At 36.5% G+C, this 25,431-nt stretch overlaps 2 protein-coding genes across 4 annotated transcripts in view; both read right to left on the bottom strand.

Moving 5' to 3' along the window:
• Positions 1–165: 165 nt before the first annotated feature.
• MED30 (Mediator complex subunit 30) lies at positions 166–4,078 on the bottom strand. The gene is made up of 8 exons (XM_053766266.2): positions 3,739–4,078; positions 3,288–3,406; positions 2,939–3,005; positions 2,395–2,500; positions 2,098–2,170; positions 1,715–1,849; positions 1,282–1,413; positions 166–944 (listed from the first exon to the last, which is right to left on the bottom strand). Exons 1-8 carry the CDS (start codon positions 3,863–3,865, stop codon positions 849–851), a joined length of 855 nt encoding a protein of 284 aa, XP_053622241.1. The 5' UTR covers positions 3,866–4,078; the 3' UTR covers positions 166–848.
• Positions 4,079–5,263: 1,185 nt separating this feature from the next.
• Positions 5,264–25,431, bottom strand: part of LOC128681939 (RNA-binding protein 24-B-like) — a 28,480-nt gene continuing 8,312 nt past the window's right edge. Inside the window, exons 1-5 of one of the 3 annotated variants that reach the window (XM_053766299.2) lie at positions 12,960–14,051; positions 11,745–11,817; positions 11,198–11,280; positions 8,553–8,788; positions 5,264–7,790 (exon numbers count right to left, since the gene is read on the bottom strand). In XM_053766299.2, the coding sequence (XP_053622274.1) occupies positions 7,657–7,790; positions 8,553–8,788; positions 11,198–11,280; positions 11,745–11,817; positions 12,960–13,093 (660 nt within the window). In that variant the 5' untranslated portion in view covers positions 13,094–14,051 and the 3' untranslated portion in view covers positions 5,264–7,656. Of the gene's footprint in view, positions 7,791–8,552; positions 8,789–11,197; positions 11,281–11,744; positions 11,818–12,959; positions 14,052–24,883; positions 25,011–25,431 lie in introns of those variants that run through there. The other 2 variants (XM_053766281.2, XM_053766290.2) reach the window with 2 other exon arrangements.

Below are 25,431 nucleotides of genomic sequence, written 5' to 3'. Positions count from 1 at the left end.
GTTCGTCAGTTCTCAAGCAAAAGAGGTAAAAAATATTTCTATGGAATGTTCACGAATTCTTATTTTTTAAAGAGAACCAATATTATTTAGGCGAAATCGAGACTAAAAAAATTAACTTTTTCAGCCCTGGAAATTATATGGTTATTGTTAAAAAATACAAGAGTAAACTATTTACTTTAATCCAGAGGTATGTACACAAACATTCATTTACATCTAACTACACTATGTTTATAATGCTACCAGTACAAATACGAAGTATTATTTTATTGTCAACATAATAAAAAAAACTTGAAAGTTTACAACGCACAACAAAATCTAAATGTTAAGTAATTAATACCTTACTTCTGCTTTTCTTATAATAATTAATTTCTTATAAAATTCGTTGACAAAAATTAAAAAAATCAACATTTTAAGAGGTATAGTCAACAAAATAATTAGGCATCCTATTCTGGTAGCCTACATCAATTTGTATCATTATTATTCATAAAAATCAATTTCAGTTAAAATATGTCTATTCTTATCCAACAATATTTTTGTTTCAAATATATTTCTTTCAAAGTTGAAAGAATGAGACAGCATAAGTGTAACAAAAAAAATTGTATGTAACATTTTATGAATAAATAGCGACCCGTCCCTACTTCGCTCAGGTAAAACCTTAATAAAATATACACCTAAGCCTTCCTCAGGAATCAAACTATATATAAATAAAACCCGCATCAAAATCCGTTGCGTAGTTTTAAAGATTTAAGCGTACATAGGGATATAGGGACAGAGAAAGCGACTTTGTTTTATACTATGTAGTGATGCGGTAGGTACCTAAAATTACACTTATCTATTAAACAACCTAATTAGGATCTCCGCATCGTTAACATCACATTAATTTCCCATATTATTGTCCTTAAATTAGTGATCACTTCTTTCAATTGCTTATTTTTTAACACCACCTGAAAAAGAAAACACATTTTGTTAGGGACGCGTTAAAAATTCGTCGGACTTGGAGAGAAAATGCATCCATGAATCTGGTCACACTGCAACATGTTTTATAGCGAATATTTTTTATTTCAGTTTGAGCGCTGTTTGTTGGGCGGTAGGTCGAATGTCGAATTACTCAAATGATTCTTTGACGTGTAAGAAAAAAAACAATTTCACATATATAAAATGAGTATGGGTATGAGTGAATTTATAAAAGCGTCTATTAGAGTTCTAATGGGAAGGTAATAGAGATCTAATAGGGACATAGCAGTATGTATCAAGCTTGTCAACAGTAATACATCATCATACCTGTTCAGTAAGTTCCCGATTCTCTTCCAAAGCAAGCCTGTATGACTCAGTGTTCCTCCTCTCGTCCAATGTCTTATTTTCCGCCTCGTCTTTCAAAGGAATTAAACTTTCCATATGTGTGTATTCCATACCCTGAAATAAATGCATCATAAACATTTTTTACGCATGTGTTCCTGTACAGGAATTTTATGTCAGGTTTCATGTCTCGGGACTATTACTTTAGTGATATATATATCCGGCTATAAGAGTTCCCGGGAAACCCAGGGACCATGAGCAAAACCATAGGCGGTGCTTCGTTTCATAAAGGAATTGAGCTGACAAGACTAATGAAGCAGTCAAGAATCCTCACCCAGAAAGAGCCCAGACAAACGGCTAAATTGCGAATTTATAGCCTGTTCATAACAAATTTGTAAAAAACAGATCACTTTATTACCTGGCATGTCTCATTGCACTTTTCGTAAATAAGCCGAAGACGTTTGAAGAGCAGTCGGATTGTCCTGAGTTGTTCTTGCATCTTTGCCTTTTTATCGTTGCTGGCGTTTTCGCCGTGTTGTGTTCCGTTTGGAGGCTGAAATATTGTTATTGTTGTGTGAGTATGTTTGTCTATTATCTGTCTACCTTTTCAGTCCTCATGATTTAATAATAATTATGTAATAATTATGTATTATGAGACTAAAGCGTACATCAATATTCTTGAAATGTCGTTTTCCTTTCATGTCGGAAATAAGTATTGTCCCAGTAGGAAATTGGCGCGGGTGAAATCTAATGTGTGTATTATTATTGTATTCAAAAGGATAATCATATTTGTTTTTTTACCTGAATGGCTTTTAGAGTCTGGAAGACATCTTGTGTTCTGCTGACAATGTCTTGAACTGTCTCTTGTCCAAATCTGGTGATAAATAAATTCACATTTTTGCAATTCTTCTTTTTATACAGGAAGCAATTCAAAATTCTGTTAAATGTGTTTACAAAATTGTGCATTTGTTAAAAACACGTAAGCATAAATAGAATATGAGTAATCCACCCATTCCATGTAGTTCTATTATCTATTAAATTGAGATTTTTTTTCTGCTGAATTAAAAAATGAAGTAGAAAAGAGGACTTTAAACTCACTTGCATAAAGAAGCTGTGTTGAACTCCTTGGGCTGCGCGGGCGGCGCGGCGGGCGGCGCGGCGGGCGACGGCGCCGCGGCCGTCACCGCGCCTCCCGCCGGCATTACTTTACAACAAACATTTCTTTACTTTACATTACCTATTTATGTATCACGTTAAGAACTACTAGCCGCCTGCCCCGGATTCACATGGGTGCAATATTGTGCATGGTAATAGATATAAACTTTCCTTTTGAATCACTCTATCTATTAAAAAAAGCTGCATCAAATTCCATTGTATAGTTTTTGACCATCTACAAATTAACTTTGGGCAAAAATAAATTTCTTGTATGTATGTTTGTAAGGCGATAACTTTTAAACCGTTGGTCTGATTTTGATGAAATTGAAAAGGTATGTAGGATCTGTCAATAGAATTTTTAAGTTCATTGGGGCAACAAAAACGAATAAGTCATTTTTTAAATATTCACAATTTTATAAAAATTACAGCTTAGGAACCAACTGGGATGACTATAAGATGAGAAAGAGATAAATGTAGTAGTATCTACCTTGTTGCTGCACTTGTTGTGGTCCAAGGCCACCTCCTTGAGCACCACCCACACCTACTCCCATGCCCTGAAATCATTGAAAATTGTTTTTAGAAGACATAGTGTCCAAGTGTCCAACAAAGTATTGGTTCAAGCTTTCAGTCAAAATTTCACATTCAACCTATAAACTTCTTAATATGTTGTTCTTAGGACATAGAAGGACAAAGTAAGGCAACTATTTATATATGGATAAATTACTGTACACACATCCTACTGAAGTGTTTTGTGTTTAACAGAAATTGGCAATACAAATGTATTGCCATTTTCTGAATAATCATTATTCACACATCACTATAATTTACAAACAAACCTGTGGGGCCATCCCCATATTTCCCATTTGATTCTGAATAGCTGCTCCATAAGGTGGCACCATTTGGTTCCCCATTCCCACCATCCCACCAGGATTTCCCATTGGACCCCCCATTACACCTAAAATTAAAAATGTTCACAAAATATTATATCCATAAAAATTCTGGTAAATTATAGTCCATCATTAACTTTTGAGACTCCTGGTCATACAAATCCATCAAAAAAGCAGAAACATAAATAACCTCAATGATGGATGACGGTATCTACTTTTATTTGAAGTTATACACTTAGGAATTATATGAAAAAACGTAAAGATAACGTCAATGACTGAGAAGCTTGGAAGTAGTTGGAATCAATGATGTTATAGCCATCAGTTGGAGGAATTTATACCCAGACACAGTGTTCTTTACAATTTCACATTCAGTAAACAAAACAGCCTTCTGGACCCTTACCAGTTAGTTGATTTGGCATGCCTGGCATCTGACCGCCCATGGGTCCACCGCCAACGCCGAAACTCGATCTCATGTTACCAGAATTACCCTGAAAGTTTCCAGGGAACTGGTGTCCTTGTCCAGCCATATTGGACGTCTTTTGAAAGGCCAAATTAGCGGTAATAATTTCTTAGAATAGATTTACAATATAAACTATTAATTAATAAGATATAAAATAATGTAAATAAAAACAAACGCTCACTAATAACCTAAAAGCAACTCAACAAAAGTGACAATGACATTGAATGACAGCGTAATGACTGACACTGACAGTGACTGCCAGCTATATCGACCTCTTGGTTTGTGTTACCAGCGTAAAAAAATCCTCATCTTGTGCTAGTTTCATTTCATTACTTGGGCAATTTTACATACATTCTGTTCTGTATGAAAATAGATTTTATTTTCTCTTGCCTTCAGCGAAACTATTTTTTAGGAATCATATACTGGCAACACAATAAATTTAATCTTTAGCATCAATAGATGGCGCTAATCAATACTAGGAGAAGGGTAAGGTTACATTGTATATTTTTTGGAAAAAAAATTGTACTTAACGCCAACTACACACAATCATTGATTGAACAGTTCGTCAAACATTGGCGGATTCGGTATACATTGCTGATTTTCCATTGTAGTAAATAAAAGCACTTTAAAAAACTACGTTAATGTTCGTGCAATCGCGTCGATATCTGAGTTTGATGGGTGACTGAGTTCAGCGATGGTGTGTAGTCGGTATAACATTAAATGAATTGCTGCAATTTTGTAAATGTTTGTCTGTCTAACTGAATGCACATCATGAGAAACCTAACTAATGTACCAGTAGACTTCAAATTTGTGATGAAGGTACCTATAAGTACCATAGGTAGTTCACATATTTCTTTTATCTATATTTCTCATTTGGGTATATTTTATCTGGATTATGTAAATAACTGGTATTCCCACAGAACACCGAGAACTCGTTTGTCTATGAATTTGATTAGATACCTGCCTACGTTTAGGTAGGTACCTGCTAAAGCACTTTTTCAAAACCGCAAATAATAACTTCATGATTCATAGTACTCATAGTACAAAGAATAACAAAAGTAATATTTTTTTACTGAAGACAAATATTTTATTCTCTATATCCCGAAACTACGCTTGCTATTTACCAGACTACGAGTGAGTTCGACTCGCACTTGACCACTTTTCAAAAACTGTAATGTATCTATTCCAGATTGATTTATGATACCTACCTATATTGAATAGTTACCTAGTAGGTATTACTGAATTTAGATTTCTTAAAAGAGCAACGGAGTTTCCTATAGTTTTTCAGGAATGATATCTAGGTAGATAAGACGCGTGGGTAGGTACGCGTGATAAGTATAATTTAGCATAAAATCGTATCTCAATTAAAAGCAATTAATCGTACCAATAACGTGATTAAGTACATGGAATTTGATGGTCATGGTCCCTATGAGATACGTATGTATATAGAAAATAAAACAAACACTGGTGTTTTACCTTATAAATTTATTTTCCATTTTAAAATATCCTAAATTAAGTACAATTGTAGTATAATTTTAAATTAATTGTAACAATTATTAGGTATTTATTATGAATTCACATTCACATAATATATGTAATACATATAAATATAATAATTGTGCTTAAAATTACTGCGAATGAAATGCACTAATATGGACTGATCAGAGCGCTTTCCCGCACTGATGCCTAATAAGTAATAAGAAGGTATAATATGTACCTACATCTGCTCTGATGATATGTGTATTATAATGTCATATAATATTATATAGGCTATAAGTACAATATTATTTATTTTAAGGCAAGATGGCCACTTTTATGGCTACACGATTGAAAATTACATTTGGTATGCATCTAATTTAATCTACTTATATTTATGTATATTATTACTGTGTATAATTCAATATATTCCACCGAATCGCATTTTGAACTCGAGGTGTTACCAGAAGCGACGTACAGATTCGATTCGGCCTCTAAATATTTATTAACAATTTTTATTTTATTACTCTTCCACATAATAAATAGTTATCAACATGTAGATTTACAAATATCAACAAAATAAATTACGAATAACAGCATATTACAATAATTATAATTAGGCTTATTATCTAACTTTCTGTGATATTCTAGTGCTCCTAACTTGTACTGAGTTCCCGGTCGATCCATTTAGATAAGTGGTAGGCAAGAACATTTCTTTTTAATTTAAATAGGTTTCAAATGTGAATGTGGAGAATATTCATAATATATCTTACTAATCTATGATAGTACCTGCTTGAGTACATAACACATAGATATATCACTGTTTCAGAGATCATAATAAATTGATGTAAATGAAAGAAGATATTTTAAATTATCATAGATGACCGGCGAACATCTTCCATTAATTACATTAAAATTACATGGACTAGTAATTGAATTATTCTAACTAGTAAGTACCCTATACCGCTTTGGAGAACATATAGTATTATTACAAAGGGCCTATACATACAGTTACTTTCGTAGAATAAGTACATTGCTTAAAATTAAAAAGAATTTACTTAGCCCTTCATTGCTCTCCTATCTTAAGCTAGAAGCCCTTCCTGGGACCATTGAGCAACATGGACTTGTATCATCACTAGAAAACCTAGATTTACACAGCGCAATGCTTCGTAAGAAGTAAGTATAGCTGTTTCAATTTATATGCAGTCATCACTGGCAAGCATAGATTTTCGTTTCACCCTTCTAAAATCCAGTTTATTTCCTAATAAAATTAGATAAGTATGTACCAAGGTACGTGCTTATTACTCGATAGCTAAATCAAGAGCCAACTTTAACTTAAATAAAAATATTAGGAAGATTAATACAGCAGAATTTACAAATTGGCTTATGGAAGTTGATATGTACTTGAGTACTTATATTAGCTGCCTGTAAAAAAATCCACTGGGTCTTATTTAGATATTTAGTTTGATAGATTTTTTATAAAAAAAATAGTACCCCTTTCAAATGAGCCACGGCATTATGTTTGACGTTTTTGACACTAATAAAAAGGTCGACTGACCCTGATAAGCAGGCATCATAAAAATAGCTGTACGCAGTTTATTCTTTGCCTTGAAGATTTCTGAAGCATAAAATTGTAGTATGTTGTTGAGAATGATAATGGAAGTGACGGCATTGCACCAATAATACGGATGACGGAAATTGCAGTGTCATCAGCGTACCCACTGAATAAACTCATTTCAAACACATTGGAAATCACTCTTATTAGATACCGTAGCATCCAATCTGATGAGGAAACATTCTTCAAAAAATCTTACTTATTGTCATACAACAGCTATAAATTCCTTAGTGATCGTAATTATAATATTACAATATTTGAATATGAAGGGAATCTGTATCTACATCAAAAGTATAACTAGCCTATTAAGTAGTATAAAAATAGGAGAATATGTGTGATTGGGAAGTCGAATGGATGAGGCAAAAAATTCGTAGCATAGCAGCTACTCATAAGTAAACTTTTAGTGCTTTTTATTACAATAGACACGTTACTTATTCTGTGTGCTAATTAACGAAATATTTTAAAAATTGAATTGTTTTCCTCAAAGTCTCTTAAAGGCCCCATAATTCTAGGTTAAAAGCTCACAGCTTTGGTCACTCATTAACATTTTTGGTCGTTATAGTTTCACTAGTTCTAGACATCATCTAAGCTTTAGTCTAAACATTTGGCTTTCCTGTACATCATCAGTCGAGATGACTTTGGATTATTTACTCTAGCTGTCGTATTTCCTTTATTTCTAAATTGAAATTGCATTACCATGATCTTGGAGACAGATCTTAGAATTTTCTTGTGGCAATATATTCCTGCGTGTGGTTGGAGTTTGGAACCTATTGCATCCTGGCCTCTTGCAGAGGGGGTGGGTAAGGTAGGGGCGGGAGGAGGGGGGCTTGCACTCCTCCTCCTGGTAGAGCGTAGTACGGGGACACGTATCCTGCACCACTCGCTGCCGCCGCCGCGGCTGCTGGAACGAAGATACGTTTGGTTTTAATAACAAGTTAATGTTACTCCACAAATTGTAATGCGAAGGTAGCTAATCATAATTCTTCTTTGAGATTTACTACTTTTTGTTCGTTTAATAAGTACCTAATAGTGGATGCAAGTAGTGGACCTAGTAGTGGAAGCAAACTAAGGTACCCTACACAAATGTCTTGGTGAATGAATGCATAACTTCAGAATACGTATTTCGTATCAGCGTAATTAGCATTTTTCTTCAAGTGACAGTTACAGGTACCTACTGTTTTATCAGCTGCTAAATATTCAAAACAACATGTGTCACGACGCTACGAATAAGTAGAGTGTGAAGTGAAACTGAATTATTTTTGTGTTATGGAGATGTGGGCGTAGTGAAAGTAAAAATCATTTCATTTTATGAAAATGAATACTAGCAGATATATTTAATAGGTAAATTCGAATTACTTAGATCGAATAGATGGACGAGCAGATAAGCGGCTCCTGTAGTGCGCAGATACTCTTCTTCTTAGCGTGACGAATCAGATTAGTGAAAACCAATTAGAAATCGACACAGCACTATCTTTGGTGTCATACCGGTCCTTCAGCGTAGAGGTGCTAACACGCAGAGAAAGACATGTGCGTGCTATGCGTGCCATAGTTTTGTGGAGGAACTACAAAAGTAGGAAACTGACCAGCGGTGTTTTCTTTACTATCAAAAAACCAGCTCGTTTGCCTGGTAGTATTCAAAAGAGAACTGGTAATAGTAACCCACCTGCCGCTGTAGCATAAGGGTCAAATCCCGCAGCGGCGTACTGTTGCTGGTAGGCGGCAGCGCCCTGCGCGGCTGCCGCTTGGTACTCATACAGATGGTTAGCGGCCGCCACCGCCGCCGCGTGCTGCAGCTGCGGCAGTTGCACCAGACCCCCGGCCCCCGTGCCCACCCCTGCGCCCACGCCGCCTACTGTCCCAACGTACCCCGGCGTACTGTACATATAGCCAGGCGACAACCTGCCAATTATACAACAATATTTAAAAAAATATTATTCACTAATTGAGAAGATGCCATTCGCTCATGTTTTGAGAATCTGAAGACAATTTTGCGTGAGCGGATGCCACCTTAAAACCCAAAATAACCTTCAACAGACTACTTAAAAAGTCGGTGGAAGGTTAGCATCACAACCTAGCCCCAGATCAGCCTTGACAGGCACGAGCAAATCTAGTCTTGTTATGTTAGTAGACATCGATAACAGTTATAAATGTCAGTATGCGATATTTGCCTGCAATGTTGGTCGTCATGGATCCGCCGCCGTGCGTCAGTGCCAGAAAATTTAAGAGAAAAAAAACAACTAATAAAATTAATAGATTTGAGACCGACTTCATGCACTCCAAGTGGACCAAAATATCCAACGTATTTATCGTTAAATCGTGGAAATTAAGATTGACATGACGGCGCATGTTTGTTACGAAACCGCGGAGACGTTTTGAGTTCACAGAAGCAAATTTATAACTAAGAAGTGTAGGAAGTTGACTACATGTTGATGAAGAAATAGGAATATTGATATTTACCGTCTAATTTTCTGCTTCAATTTCCTTTACTAACTCATTGAATTTTAAAAAGTAATAATAAAGATCTGCGCGTAAAGAAAAGAGGAGACGATAAAACGTCAACTGTGCTTAATTTCCAATCCATACGAAGGCGGTCAAGTGTCTTGGAGAGGTCGCGAGCGCCGCATCAGCTCTTTCGGAGAGCCCTCGATATGCATTCACTTGATTACCAACCGCTCTAGTTTGACTAGCTGTCTTTTACTGTCTTTATGAGAATGATAGAGACATGTCGACTTTCATTCAAGAGGACAGTGCGGTTGGATGTCGTGGTACTGGAATCAGGAGCTGGGCGCATGCGTAGAACCCGCCCGCCCATACGCTCCGCCCGCCTTTCACGCCTACCTGTATGTCACTGGTCTCGTCGTAAATACCTACTTATCTACCCTCAGGCACTTTAAACATTTAAATTAATTCCCGTACAATGTTTATTCTCTTGTAAACATTAAATAACAATTGGCGTGAATAATGATTTGTTTAGTTCCGATGTAGCAAAGAATCCGAGACGCTCTATTAATTAATAAATTAGTATGTTTTACGGAATAAATAAAATACGAAGATAAAGATACAAACAGCATTATAAACTGGCAAATCACACAAGCTGAGCTGACACATCTACATAGGTACAAACACAAGAATATAAGTACTAACAAAGTATTACAAAGGGTATAATCGAGTGTACCTGATTTTGTTAAAATACAATTACAACTAATACTCTCCAAATATTTTATAATCAAGTAAAGGAGTTAATTGATTGAAAAATTTAATACTCTCTAACTTACCATTGACTACATTTCAAAAGTCTATAAAAAAAGTGCAAACATAACATTTAATTATGTGTAGATCGTTCTAGAACAAAAATTCAATCAAGTTGTTTTACTAAAACTTGGTGTTCCATTATATACCATATATGTTATCGATTGGGAATTAAAACAAAGAACGATTAATCGAATGAGGCTTTCACTTGATTATATGTACTCCATTAGGTGAATTCCTTTGAATTATAGATGTTTGGTGGTTGGGGCGTGTTTGGTGGCCCTGGGCCATCGATCAGCGCCAGGCCAGTGTAATTAGGGACCACGCGATATACCGAGGCGTCAATCAACAAGTACAACAATGCATCCATTAATTCACTGCTTTTTTAACGCCACATAAGGAATATCATCACAATTTTATCTTGAACTTTTTTAAGTACATAGTGTATACCGTGTACGCTTACGTACTGCATCGTCGATTAGATTAACCATAATTTTAATAATACTACAAGACAAACTTTAGTTTCTTATATTCAAAGTTGTAGAAATAATGGGGGAGACCCACAAAACATAATTAAAAATGTTAATTTAATTTATATGAGGGATTCTCATAAAGCCACATATATCATTAATTAATGGATGTAATGTCATGTTTGTGAACAGTATGTTTGGGAACAAGAGACGTCAGCGGCGAAGCACGGCGGCGCGGGCGGCGGTGACGCTGTCGAAGCGGCGCGCACACCTACGCACACACAGCACCGCCTCGACCCACGTCCCGGTCGTGCCCACGGGCCACGTCAGTATGTAAGTGATTAAACGAAATCCACCACCAACAAAACTCAATTCAAATCAACAAAATCTTACACGAACACGGCATAAAACAAAAACATTGAGTGTCGGAACGATGCGATTGTGACCGCGTAGGGCGGCGCCCGCGCGCCACGCGCCGGCGCCGCCCACGCCTTATAGCTTTAAAACGTAAACATTAAAAAACCCAATCGACTAATTCACACCCAAAACGAAAAAAATCCACTCTCACGCTCACGCTTGCCATAGATACCTATGTGAAAATGTTTGATAATTTAGTCTAGGTGTGGTCCGCCAGGCGCCGCCGCTGTCGTCCGGAGACGCCGCTCGCCTCATCTACCGAGACAAAAGTCAGTCAGCATCTTGACTGTTCTCCTACCATCCACCACATGGGCGAAACCTATATTTATATCAGATAAACTATGTAAACTTTTATAAACCTACCTCTAAAATGAAAAAGGGAATGACAAAGTTTCATATACCTCGACGATTTGATTATATTTTAATGTTTTGATAGTACTTTCTAATTAGGTACTTTATTCTAGAGTGATTAAAAATTTTGTTTTAATGAAGCTATCCCGAATAGTGTTCCATAAATAAAAGTAGATAATTATAGATAACCTACTGAGTAGCCTATATCACCTACAAATACAATATGTGACTTGGTTTGGAATTAAATCTGATTTTTGTCTCGTGAGATGTCTCAGAGCGCCATGCGGCGCCGCTTGTGCTGGCAAATATCGAAGTGTTGAACCATTGAACATTGATACAGAGTCGTGGACGGCACGAGGGAAACTCACCCGTAAGGCGACTGTAATACTGTCGGGTACCCGGCGCGCACGCCGGCAGCCGCCGCAGCCGCCAGCCCAAAACCTGAAACAAAATCATATCGTTATTTATAAAAACGTTCTATGAAAATTTAAACGAGGCGACAACGAAATGGGGACACCGAATTTCCTCAGAAAATACAGTCTATATCTCTTTCATCATTCGCTCTCAGTTTATTTTCGTTTTCACTTAACGGAAACGACTAGAGAGGACTCTCAACTAAAATATATTCTTAAAAGATTGGATTCGATCCAAATGACACACGAGTCAACTTAGCGCAGGCAACGTCAAAGTGTTAATTTCTTTTTATTGCATTGTTAAGGCGCACGAGACGGTCTATTTCTGTCGCTAGCAGCCGCCCGGGCGCAGGCGCAGCCATCAGGGACATGCCTCTTGACAAGAAGACGACAAACTTCAACTTCGCTATAAATGGCTCTCTGCTAGGTGTATGCCTTGGCACCGTGTCGATAGCTAGAATGCCTCAATCGCCGGCTTCATTTTGATTGGCAGTTCTGAATAGACACATGCCATTATCGAATGCCGTTAGAGTCGAAGTCATCAATATGACATTACAAAATATCCAGTATGGAAATTTCGAAATTAAATAAGTACAGAATCGCATTTAGGAAGTGTGCAATCATAATGGCAGATCAGAAATCGCTGATTAATGCCCGATGGCCAAAGAGCGTGACCTCGTCGGTGTTCACCGTAAAGTTAGTATTGTGTGGTGAAATTTCACCGGTGATTACGGCGGATCACATCCGGAGAGCCCGGATATGGTCCGGACTGTCGCGGTCCGACTGCTGCGATAATGTCATATTGACCTTCGCAGGGGATGATTGCCAATAAAGCTAGCAGAATCATGCCAATTACGGCACAGTCAAATTGGCATCTGATGTGTTTGGATGGTAAACGCACATATACCTACATGTTTTAATTATATATTATAATTATAGCTTAGGATTCATTCGTAGCATTCTCTTTTTGAAACAAACTTGCTAGGTACCTATAGGTCCTAAATGGAACCACCTTTTCCTTTAAGAAACTAAACCGCCCAACAGAATTAAGTCTTCTCAACAGGACTAGAAGAAATATTAAATGATGATTTAAAATTTGACTTAAACAGATTTGAAAACGGCAACTATATAAAATAGGTGACAATTTAAACAAACACTAGCAATAGATACCGTGAGTCTAGAGTTAGCGTGATGCCGACACCATCGAGCCTGGTGCCCGCCGCAGTCCGATCGATGCCAGCCATTTGACGGCCGAGGTCGAACCACTGTCCACACTGACCACCATAAACCTTATCTTGATACATAATTTGTTCCTCTTTCCTTCCATGTCCATTGTCGTACGGCCTAAATGCTACTCTTTTGTTAGCCGTATGTGACCCAGATAGGTTTTAGTTGTAATCGATTGTTAGACCATACAATGGTTCTGACGGTCGAATTTCCAATAAGTGAATAATGTAGAATAAACAACTGTGACGCAGAACTTTTTTCATTTTACGAATTTCAATGATCTGTTTGTTGGTTCTCAGTAATTTGATGTTCCTAAGAAAACATTCTCTAGAATAAATATAGAATTGTTTTGAATACTTTTGCGAGTTGTTTCAGGATGATTTCTGGATTTCGGGTCGTCGAACTGCAAAGCCGACAGTAAGTGCTTAACGTCGCTTGTAAGGATTCTACGGAAATACGATTTTAGACGCAGGCGCGCACTGAGCGGGACAGAAAATTCCTGCCTTGCCTTATTTTTTATTATATTGCGTCACCTGAGGGATTTTCTGTTTTCAAAGACAATAGTAAAGTATTCATTGCAATGCGCAAACTTATGTGCTTATGTACTTTATTTACCTCTATTTATTTCACTAGTAATAACTTTTATTTCAGGCCAGCACTTCGAAGAAATATTATTTAGGAGCTTTCTAGAGCATTAGGAAAGGAAAATGTCATAATAGTTTCTGATAAATAAACGTTACTGTTCAAGTGTACAGCCAATGTTATCCAGCGAGCATTGTAAGCAATATGTAGCGTAGCTTTAATAATGTCACGTAAGTATACCGGCACGAGAATAGATTCGGGCCAGTTGTGCCCCAGTTTCCTATGTCCAAACTGAGCGGTGGTCTCACGACCGTGACAGCTCTGTGTCCGGTGGCCTTTCCTTTGATCTACCGGTGTCGTCCTTCCACGCCATCCGTCAATCCGACTCCGACACGATCTCTCACACCAACCTCCTCCGTACCGATTAATTACTCACGCCCCTCCTACCTTCTCTCGCCGTCGGTTCCTGGGACACTTATTTTGAGATGAACACGTGCTCGCCACATACCGACTCACCGTTTTTACAGTGTAAAGTGCCGTTGCAAATTGGAGTAATAATTTCGCAAATGAAGTCAATGATCTCTTGGTCAACCTGTAGCCCTATTTTATTTAATGTCAGATCTTGATCGGAATTTACTCCCTGATCTCAGTGTTAAACTGGGTATATCTTAAGGTTCCGACAAAAGATAAGCCAACGAAGAAAGATGAAGAGCTGGCGGTGTGCCAGCGTTGATGTCGCGGCAGAGGCGGCCGCGGCGACGTTCCCAAAACTGCGTATATTTAGACAAAATAAAGAGCGCGCTGAAGACAAAACGAGACGCAACTCTGTTTTATAAATAACCGTCGTTCGCCGGACGGACTCAGCCTCGTCCGACCAACCTCTGTTCGCCAGCTGTTGTACATAAATAATAATTAAGCCACGGAGAAAGCAAGCTCTGGCTTTTGGATGATACGCTAGGTGCTTGGTAGAAAAGTGAAGGATGATGTATTGGCAATTTTGGGTTTTAATTATTTAGATATATTTTTTGTTTTTAACGTAAATCCAAGATATCATACACTGCACAGTTAAAATGACTCTTCCAAGCATGTCCTAATATTCTGCTATTGAAGCTAGTCTTAACACACATTTCACATGACACAGTTTTTTCAAGAAAATTATTTTTCTTTTTATTCCGAGTACCTACTAATTATAACAATGGCTTAATATATATAACAGCTAGATTTTATAGGGTTTTGTAATCTATGGCTGAAGGATTACCGGAGGATCGCAGGGCTTCGTGCGGAAGCCGCGGGGCGGATCGTGTTACAGCTACGTCAAAGGGACGGAACTACTACACTCGAGGGTTCCTGTCACACACCGGTTTCTATTGTCCTAGATCAACGTTAAATTGTTTCTATCTACTAAAAATGTCAGTGACCGGCCATAAATCGATGTAAGTACCTATACTAAAATAAAAAATCGTAATATCGTTGATATTATTTCTATTGTAAAATTAAGTCATGTAAATTGTTGCCTTATCTTTCTCTTGTAGAGAAAACATCTTATAAACCAAATTCAGGGTTAAACTCCTCGCAATATTTGATGAATCTCTTTCAGTACCTTAGTACTTGGTTTTTGGCTCACCCGAAAATGAAAATGCTTTCAAAAGATATAGATGGGAAGATATATCCAACGACCAATCTTGTGACTCCAACGAATGTTGGTTAATGCTGTTACCAAATCACTAAATTTTTGGGACACATGCCACGCATCCGCATGATGCGGAAGATACTATTATTTACTTGGACCGCGTTCAACAACTTCGAGGTTGTTGGCGACTTGTCGTAGATTAATTTATCAGCTTATTAGTTTTAGAGAACATCTTTACTCTATTTTTTCGGCTTTTGCGTCAGAAATTTAAAACTAGTTAATGTAGATGCGTTTAAGGTTATTAAAAATGTTAACAACTATATGCCAATGTAGACAAATTGGAATAAAGCTGGCTTGTGAATGTTGTGTTTATACAGATAATATAGTCTTTATTCCAATGTCATTAAAAGTTATGTCCTAAGTCATATAGGTACTAAGTACTTGCTGAGGGCATCAGCTTATTCTATCCGTCTGGTGGCACCACTACCGAGACCACCATTATAGCTTCATTTATAAACAATACGCAGTGCTATCGATCAGTAGGTATGCTTGCTATCATCGTTCGAATCATATTCAATAGTGTGATCTAGATATACCACCCACACGATTCTATTTACTCATAATTACAGACATTTGTTTGATACTTTTCCAAGGAACAATTGAATAAATGTCAACACTGGCAGCATATAAAAATATTCACTGGCCGTGATAAATTTTGTTTCGGAATTTAAATAGTAATTTGTTTTTATTTGTCCACTAATAACATATGTCTCATTAAGGCTCCGATATGCATGGATTATTAAGGCCCCAATACACCGCGTAAATGTTATGCGTGCGTGCGCGTCCCTTGTCGGCCCATGTTCATTGTCCATGGAATTAACTGGTGGTAGTTTCGATATCGATCGCCGAGGCACGTGCGGACTCATCAGTGCATACTCCTAAATCCGGGAGTGGAATAAAAATAGTCGCGGGCCGCTGTTCCCGGGGAGAGGGGTGCTATGCATAAGTAATGCATCGGCGAAGGGCGCAAAGCGGCGCACGCGATCTGGTGCAATACCAAACAACGAGCCCTTCTGGAAACCACATTAATCAATGATGAGACTTGTATGTCTTTCAAGTTAGACCTTGTTATAGTTTCATTTTGATATCAATTTTCTTAAATGAATCTGGTTACTATATACCATTATTTCTCAATGCTAATTTTTAAAGCTTAATTTTCGTTAACTCAGGATGCAAACCTGACAAAGTTTTCGTTTCCTGCTTAACGGATTCCTTGTAAAAAAATTAAAATAACAATGATTTAAAAAATTCTTAATTTTTGCGAGCGCAAGAGATATATTGTATGGCGTGTACCTATAACACGAGACGTAGGACATCGTCAGCATAATGAGTGGTAAATGTAACGTAGTGGCAGTGACAAGGTGTGAATCGATTACTTGGGCGCTCACACCACTCAATAATTCAGGCGGTCGTGTTTGGACAAGTGCTCCCGTGGCCTTCATCAACACGCCCAACTCCCAACGCCCATTATAATAAAACTTTAACAATGTTTTCATAATCGACGCCAGCCAGCAATCGTCTATACCATAGCCACCGTTCGTATTTCGAAACTGGCCGACAGTTCGTGTGACTATTTAAGAAACATTCTTTCTTAAAGCTGCCAGTATTTGTTTTAAGGAAAATTTGTTCGAGATTTAAAATTTATCATTGGTAACAAACCGTATGAAAATTTGATTGCAAATAATATAAACGTTCTCGTTGAATTTTCTTGACATTTCGAACAAATATAATAATATCGAATAAGCTAATACTAGTATACCACACAACACAGATATGTTTTTCTCAATGTATGCATATGTCATTATAATTAATTTTATAGCATATAATGAAACATTTAATCAAATATTGCGTCAATTTATGTCGAGAGATAACATACATATGTACTTTACTATACAGAATCAATATCCTACTGAAATTTAATTGGTGCAAAGATAAAATGGCACCTTGCATGAAACCGTATAACCGTATAAAAGAACTGATGTCACAATTTATCATAGATGTGTAGAAAATATATAGGTAAAAATAGTGATGGATGTTATTAAGTCATTTGGTTGTGTTGCTTTGCTTGTCACTTGTTTATGTATAATAAATTACATATAATACACAAGGTTCCGGTAATTCAGTTTTATTCTTATAGAATAAGGTGGCTAATGTACTAGCGGGTCATCTGATGGTAAGTGATCACCGCTGCCAAGGATCAATTGGAGTACCAGTTGTATTACAAGAGCGTTGCCGGTCTTTCAAGAAAGCTAGACGAGACAAGTAGACTCGTTCTTGAAGTTTTAATATCGAATCGGGAATACGATCTCGGAAAGATGATTCCACATGTTCGTTGAAGAAGTTTATTTTAAAACATAGGTAAGTCTGTGGTCGACTGGCATTTATTCAGTTTGAAGGAGTGAAATTTTAATTTGTGACAACGGTTATGAAAGCTTGTATGGTCAATTAGGTCGAACAACTCCTGTGAGCACACTCATGATAGATGCGATAAAGAATGCACAGAATGCGATATCCCTACACAGAATTGACACAGTGTTAGTTCTATTCTATTCTTGTTTCCTTTTCTTGTTTTTTACGTAATTAAACTAAATTATGATCATGAATATCGTCATATCTACCCAGAGTTTCTGCTTTAATTGCCAAACCCTTTGGGTTCCAACCAACTTGAGTTGATACCGGTATAGTGCATCTAGACCGACTGGATTACTGACTTACATGTTTAGTAAAAAAATATTTTAAATTTTAAGAATAAGCTTATCATCATGGTCACGATTAATTTTATTATGTATAATCCCAACATCCGCCGTTGCCGAATCAATGCTTATTTATGTTGGCCCGAGATGCGCTCTAGGCGAAGACAGACGTACAGTCAACAGCACATAAAGTTACCCTGCATGAATCTTTACGACGCGGTAATAGGGACGAGTTTGCAATGATTCTGGGTAGGTTGATGAGCTGTTGACTGTACGGGCACGGCTCATCAATGTCGATAAATCGATTCCCCTAAAAGTGATCGATATAACTAATCGATATACATTGTTCGAATCTTAGCTTTTATCTATGTTTCCAATCTCTCTCCAGTATTTCACAGCACCCTACTTTTGCATCTCATTTGCAATTGTATAGTCGTCTCTCTCTTTGTTTATATGTTTGAATGGCGGAGCAGGTACGGGAGCTTAGTGGCCGGGTGCGCATGCGCCTCTTGGAAACTAAATCCCACCCTTGGAATAACGGTAACAAGCAAACGTCGCATTGAGTAGTCATTCAACTGGTAACGGACGATTCTCTGTACTTCGTAACTTGATTTTGCACTTAAAACGCATTTTTACATTTCAAGTTTATAGTAACACAAGGTCAATAGAATGGCCGATTCAATGGAAGTATTCAAGTTACAAGACCTAATCATGATAATGTTCGTAAACTACTTTCTTGTCAATTGAATTATCTATGTATTTAATACAATGTAACTAGAGTCAGAGCCACGTAGTATCACTCACTATATTTTGTAATTGTCAAAATATATTCATTTACTAGCTTTTTGCCCGCGGCTTCACCCGCGTAAATTTCTCACGGGTACAGTGATTTCTTCGGAATGAACTGCAAAATTTCAATAATATAGGTTTAATGTAGAGAGAGCATGAAGAGGTAACAAACAAACTTACTTTCGCATTTATAATATTAGTTACATTAGCATGTTTAAAACGTCTACAAATCTAAGTAGGTAGGCAATAACATCAGCACTATATATATAAGGTAAAACTTCTTTAAAATACGTATAGGTACTTAGAGCCTTCTCCTTAGTTTCAACGATTACCAACTAAATTAGCATTAATTATTATCATTATTAACGTCAACGTGAAAAGTTGATTTCTTACTTGAATCCAGAAGTTTACAAACACATTTTCTCACTTGTAAGAAACAAATATTATTTAAGACCCTCAATTTTATGGTATCGAAAACTGTATTTTACGTCCTGTTTGACATAAATTGAATGTGACACCCCACAACACGAAAGTTTCGTGACAATAATTCACCAAACACGTTGAGTTTCACAATTTCCGAGAATAATAACGATAGCATTCACCCCGATTGCAGTCCTGTCGACTTTAGTTCGCATCACGCGAAACAATTCTCACGTCCTAACCTCCCACGGGGTAGACGGAGTCACATGCATAGTAGGCCTGTGCACACCGACTGAGAACTTTTTTATATGACAATTCAAGAAGTCTTATTATAAAATTGGATTGAATTTTTATTGACTAAGAAACTTGTAGTTTCTTTCAGAAAATGACAAAAGGATTGCTGTCCATTGCTCAAGGAAACTAATCAATGTTAAGATGAGAAGATACAATACAAAGATTGACTTGAAAGGTAAAATATATACTTACATCCAGTGAATCACAAATCGATTGACTTTTAAATGTTAAAGGCTTATTATTCTCGGATTTAGTACAGGACTGTTTTGTCGTGGTCTGGGATAACAGGCCAGGCCGACATTCATGAAAGGTCCAGAGTCCAGTAAACAAACAACCGCAGCCGTAAACGTAAACGTTAATCCCGGGAGATGCGATAGACTAAACAGGGAACATATCGAATTATAGAGTTTGTATATTCACGTATTTCGCAGAGCGCGCGCATCGGTGTGAGAAATCGTAACGTAAAGTATAATAGTAAAATCGTTTTCTTGTCAAGATTTTTATGTAATTGGAATTTTCTTTCTTATCAACTGTAACTTTGGTGTCAGATTTTTATTCAAGTCTAAAAATTATATCTGACGTGACATTGACACGACTCCGCCACCTAGTGCCTATAAAAATAAAAATAAAAAACAAGATATACGCCCTTTCTTTAGTTTAAACTAATAAGTGATATATGTTACACTTTGGAATTACATTGTATATTTAAAACCTTATCTCACATTTTGTAGATGTTTGTCAATCGACAAAGGCTTAGTCGTCCAAATAGTAAATCCTAACGAATTAGGGTATACTTAAGTATACAACATTTTTCGGATTGGCTAATTGAGAAATAGATCTAAGTATCTAAATTATAGGGCGTCATTCAGTGTAAGATACAAAAATGTAAAAAACATCGATGTTAATTCCACAGATATTTATCTAGTGACTTCTGTGATTATTCCTACAACGCACCTCGGTAAGTTGTAGGCGCGCTCCATATACGAGTATGGTTAGTTACTCTAAGTGTAAGGTATTGGTCAGTGGTATAATGCGATCTAACAATAACGAACGTTCTGTTGTGTTCGACGCAAACGCAACGATGTAAACCAACGCAGCTGAAAACTCAAAACGCAGTTAGTATTGTAACGGTGCAATTGATTTAAACGTCCTCTATAAATTGCACACAAAGTAATATGCATTGTACGAATGGAAGCAATGTTCGACTTATGATCTTAGTACATGTAATGGGCTAACAGAGTACAAACATTTATAAATAAATGCTTTTGGCACTATCTTATGAATTCATTGGCATTAAAAACACTAACAATACAACGATGTCATTTGCTATTTTGGAATCAGATCAAGAGATTCCAACTATGATTACAATATGTTCGAAATGAGAGTTTAAAAAAAAAGATTATCCTTTCCAACTGACCAGTAACAAAATTCCATATTCAAATCATTAGGGTTACCACGCGTGGCAACGTACGATATGGTACGGCATATGGCAGGGCCGGTATACCACAGCCAGGTGGTCGTCATGCCGCTCGCACCCATTGTGACAGCTACGCTCAACTATCACTGGAACGACGAACAATGACGACCTCTGCGGATCTCGACCGGTAGAACTTGGTTTTCAATGTGAAACGAAGTGAATGACGACGTTTATTTGGCCACTTTGATAGAAGAATTTTAATTAATATAGGTACATCTTATTCAAATGATTGATCGCGCTAATATATTAAATAAATATAGTTATTTACACAATACATAAGAATATATATATGTATACCCAGCTATCTGACTATCATTTATAGAATTCAGCAAAGCTAGTTATTTACAAAAATAGAAAAGTTATCCGCGACAACACAAACATTCTAACTACACTATTACACCAAATTCAGATAGATAGTTTTATATATTTTTACTTCATGGTGTAATATTTATATGCTCATATTTCTCGTACAATAATACAAGATGCAATACATCACACCGGTGCTAAGAATAACAGTGTTTGCGTTAGTTTTGCAAATAATTTTGTTGGGAAAAGGCACATCTTTGTATATTAAATAAAAATACGTAGCTACGTTTATTACATCTTTATCAATTATTTTCTTAAAAAGATTAATCATCATCAACAGCATTATCTAAGCTATCAGAAATCCACTATTTATTTCAAAATCGATATAATAAGCAATATTTGCTAATTTAGACATGGATTAAAAATATTCAAATTAATTAAAAAGTGCTAGGAATAGACAATAGAGAGAGAGAATAGACAACAGTCCAAGGGATAGAGAAACTTGTAATAAAATAAGAATTAGGATTTGATTAGTAAGTATATTCGGTAAAACTACTGTGAACGTTTTAAGTGTAGATGATTGAGCGTTAAATTGTCAATACCATTCATTGTTGTCACGGCGGTCATCAAATTAGATATCACACATCTGTTATCAAGCGTTGCACAATCCAAGTGTGGACGGAAGCCTCATAATGCAATGTCATTCCGTTCACAGCCAGCAAGTGACCGTGGGACTATGATGGTCAGAGCAATTGCATTTGGTTTCGAGTGTGCCAACTCGTAATGTTACACGAACTGTCGCCATTTGTCTATGGTTTGTGAATGACAGAGCGGGAATCATTCATGCGTTTAGTTCATAAGCGCATGGAAATTAATTTTGAGGGTATACGCCAAAGACGAAGAAAACACGAGTGTAACTATTATTATTATATTAGGTATATATTTCTAATACAATGTGTCGGGGGAAAGCTATGGATAGCTTTCTCTGTCTACGCTTGGGTTTTGAAATATTTTATATTGCATTTGCCCAAAAAGCATGTGTAAATTTAGGTTTATGGCAATTAAAATCTTAACGTGTGTCACTGATGCGACTGTGGATCCTATTATTATTTAAAGTTTATTGCATTCATAAATTCATTTGATGATAGATACAATACCTAATTACAACTGAAAATTAATAGAAATATTATTATTTTGTAGCTATGATTAAAAACTTTCGTGTTAAAAATATTATTGTGTAGCAATGATTTAAAATAATCTCAAAACTTTAAAGGCCAAATTTTTCGTAATAAAAGTTGCCCCTAAAACACTAGTCCTTCATAATCACCTGGGTGTCAAAATTTCTCACACCTAAGCTGTGATTTTACGACAAGACATAATAATATATAACTGCAAGGGTTTGGGGTTGGCGGGGCGCAATCAATTAGCGTAGTTGTCGGTCGCGAGCACTTCCGCTTCCGAGCGTTTAGGACTTCCGGTCTCACCCCACCTCCGACAATCACGCCGGAAAACGTTTTGTTTTTAATTTTGTGGTCTTTTTATAAGTTTTGGATTGATTGATGTATTGGCGCCTACGCAAATGAATCGGAAAATAAACTGATGTTAAATAAAAATCTTAATTACAAATGTTCTTCATTCTTCGTTGTTCTTAACATTTTTAAACATGTATTTTTTAGTTTAATTTTACTTAAAATCAAAAGATGATACCTGAAAATTTGACTTCTTAAAGACCATAATTCGTGCCATTTTTTTAGGTAATTTTAAATTATCATATTTTAGCGTCTTTAGTTTAATTATTTTAATGTTGCTTATGATTATTGTGGTCGTCCAAATCAAAAGGGACCTTATGGCGCCCTGTACTTACGCCATTATTGCCGTTATTTTGTATTGGAATAAATACCTACCAACGGCAATAAATACCTAAGTGCAGTCGCCATAAGGTCCCTTTTGATTTGGACGACTACAATTTCTCTTGATTTGTTTCAAACATATTGCTTTTATTAAAATTTCATATTCCATCTATTTTGTGCACCAAGCCTTCTTCAAGCGAGATAATAAATTTTATGGCGATCATATCGTAAAATATACACGGGCCATGCCATGATCGCTATTGGACTGCAATAAAAATGTTATACTTTCACTGTTTTACATTATAATATGTTTTATAGCAAGTTAACCCAGCAGCGGTTGTAATATTAAACAAATAGTTTTATGCAGATTTTGTAAGAAATTGAATAATATTGTGTAAAATAGAAAATAAGGTAAAAACTCATATTATGAAATAATTTTCTCTGACTGTACTTGTATGCAAACTCTGCGTACGTACCTAACTCAACAAAATGCACTTTATTTATTTATTATATTTATAACACACTAGCAGCTCATTAAGTTGATGCGTGCGTGTCTTGATGTTTGGAGATTTTATCCAATCTATTCTTACAATTGTTGACTGAAGGTGCATATAGGTTTATGATAGGTGAAACTTGTAGCAAGCTATTCAACGAAGGTTATTATCACGACGAAACTAAAATAAATAACTGGATACATCGTCGACAACTTCCGTGGCCTAATGGTCATCATGCCGGACTGCCAACTGGAGGTTCGATCCCCGGTTAGGTCAAGATGGAAAATGATCTTTTGCAGATTGATCTAGGTCTTGGGTGTTTATCTAATGTATATGTTATAGAATATAGTGTCGTTGAGTCATACAAGTCTGGAACTTATCTTGGGGCTAACTCAATCAGTGTGATTGTTCCTATATATATTTATTTATTTTTTATCGTCATACGAATCTCCGTTTGAACCCAAGACCTCATATAAAATTGTGTAATATCCTTATTCCTTATCGAGTGTGTTATTGCTAACACTTGTGTCAGATTTTATTCAAGTCGCCTTGACTTTAACAAATACAGCCATTTAGTGGTAGTAGACACTAGCGTAATAATAGTCATCCAGTGTGCAGATTTCCTCACGATGTTTTCTATCATTGTATTGTATAATTATTACATTGTTTTCTTCAAAAATGAATCTCAAGCCCACATATGTCGGGCCCCCAGCGACGGGTCTCACCCGCGAAGTCCCACATTTTTTGTGACGTAATGTCGTTAAAAAATGCCTCTTTTACAAACAGCTGAGAGATAAGACGTCTTTTGACAGGCCAGTCACATGCAACCCCTTTTGTGTGTTTAGTCTCGTAAAGATATCCTTCATAATATAATTATTAAGAAGATACGCTACGCATCTCATCTACAGAATGTATAACCAGAATTGTATCTTAGCGGCTAAGTAATAATGCTGTAAGCAATTTGATGTCTTACTTTGTCGTTTGTCGTCCTGATGGCCCCGAAAAAGTTATAATTTGAGAAGGACAATTTTGTCAATAACTTGAAGAAATTCGTAGTAACCACAGAATTTTGAATACAGTAACATGCTTTAGTTTCTTCAGCAGTAGTAGCCTAGTGGTCTTTCGGAAATGCTAGTAGTTTTGTAATATGACAAAACATAATCATGTATGTAATACTTACGAAATTTGATGAGAAGGTCTGATTTCTGAATAAACTTTTATTTTTCTCGGTTCAAGCGTCCATACGCTTGGGCAAAATTAAGGGGTACTCACCTGGTGCTAAATTCCCTCTGGGTTTAGCCCCTAGAATGGCGAGGTTGACGTTAGCTTTCCTTCCATCTATGATGGGGTTCGGGTCCTTGCACGCCCGCTCAGCTGCTGCTCGGTCACCCATTATCACCTGGGGATGAACAAATGGGTTATATTCGTTTTGCCATAACCGTCGATTCATCATCAAGAAAGTGGAGTAGGTGTAGTAAATTATCTTTTTATGTATGGAAGATAAAAATATACGCGGTAAATACCCAAAGCATGCTGATATAAGCCTAAAAAATTATGCTTAAAAACCAGCCATGATGTTAACAAATTTCGGAGCAACACCTTTTGGAGCAATTTCTGTGCAAGGAAGGATGGAACACAAAAAACACCCAGTAATTAGTATTTAATAACAATGTGAAATAATTTAACGTGAAAATAAGTATATTGCAATATTGAAAATAATTTACATTGTTATGAATGCTGTCAATTGCAGTCAACATGTGAGCATGAGCAAACTTTCTCGATTTTATCTGTATGTACTTATGTATAAATAACTTCATTAG

Source organism: Plodia interpunctella, chromosome 2 (assembly GCF_027563975.2).
Source record: "Plodia interpunctella isolate USDA-ARS_2022_Savannah chromosome 2, ilPloInte3.2, whole genome shotgun sequence".
Lineage (NCBI taxonomy): Eukaryota > Metazoa > Arthropoda > Insecta > Lepidoptera > Pyralidae > Plodia > Plodia interpunctella.
The sequence above is the reverse complement of the archived record's forward strand: the minus strand, read 5'-3'. Positions and strand labels throughout refer to the sequence as shown.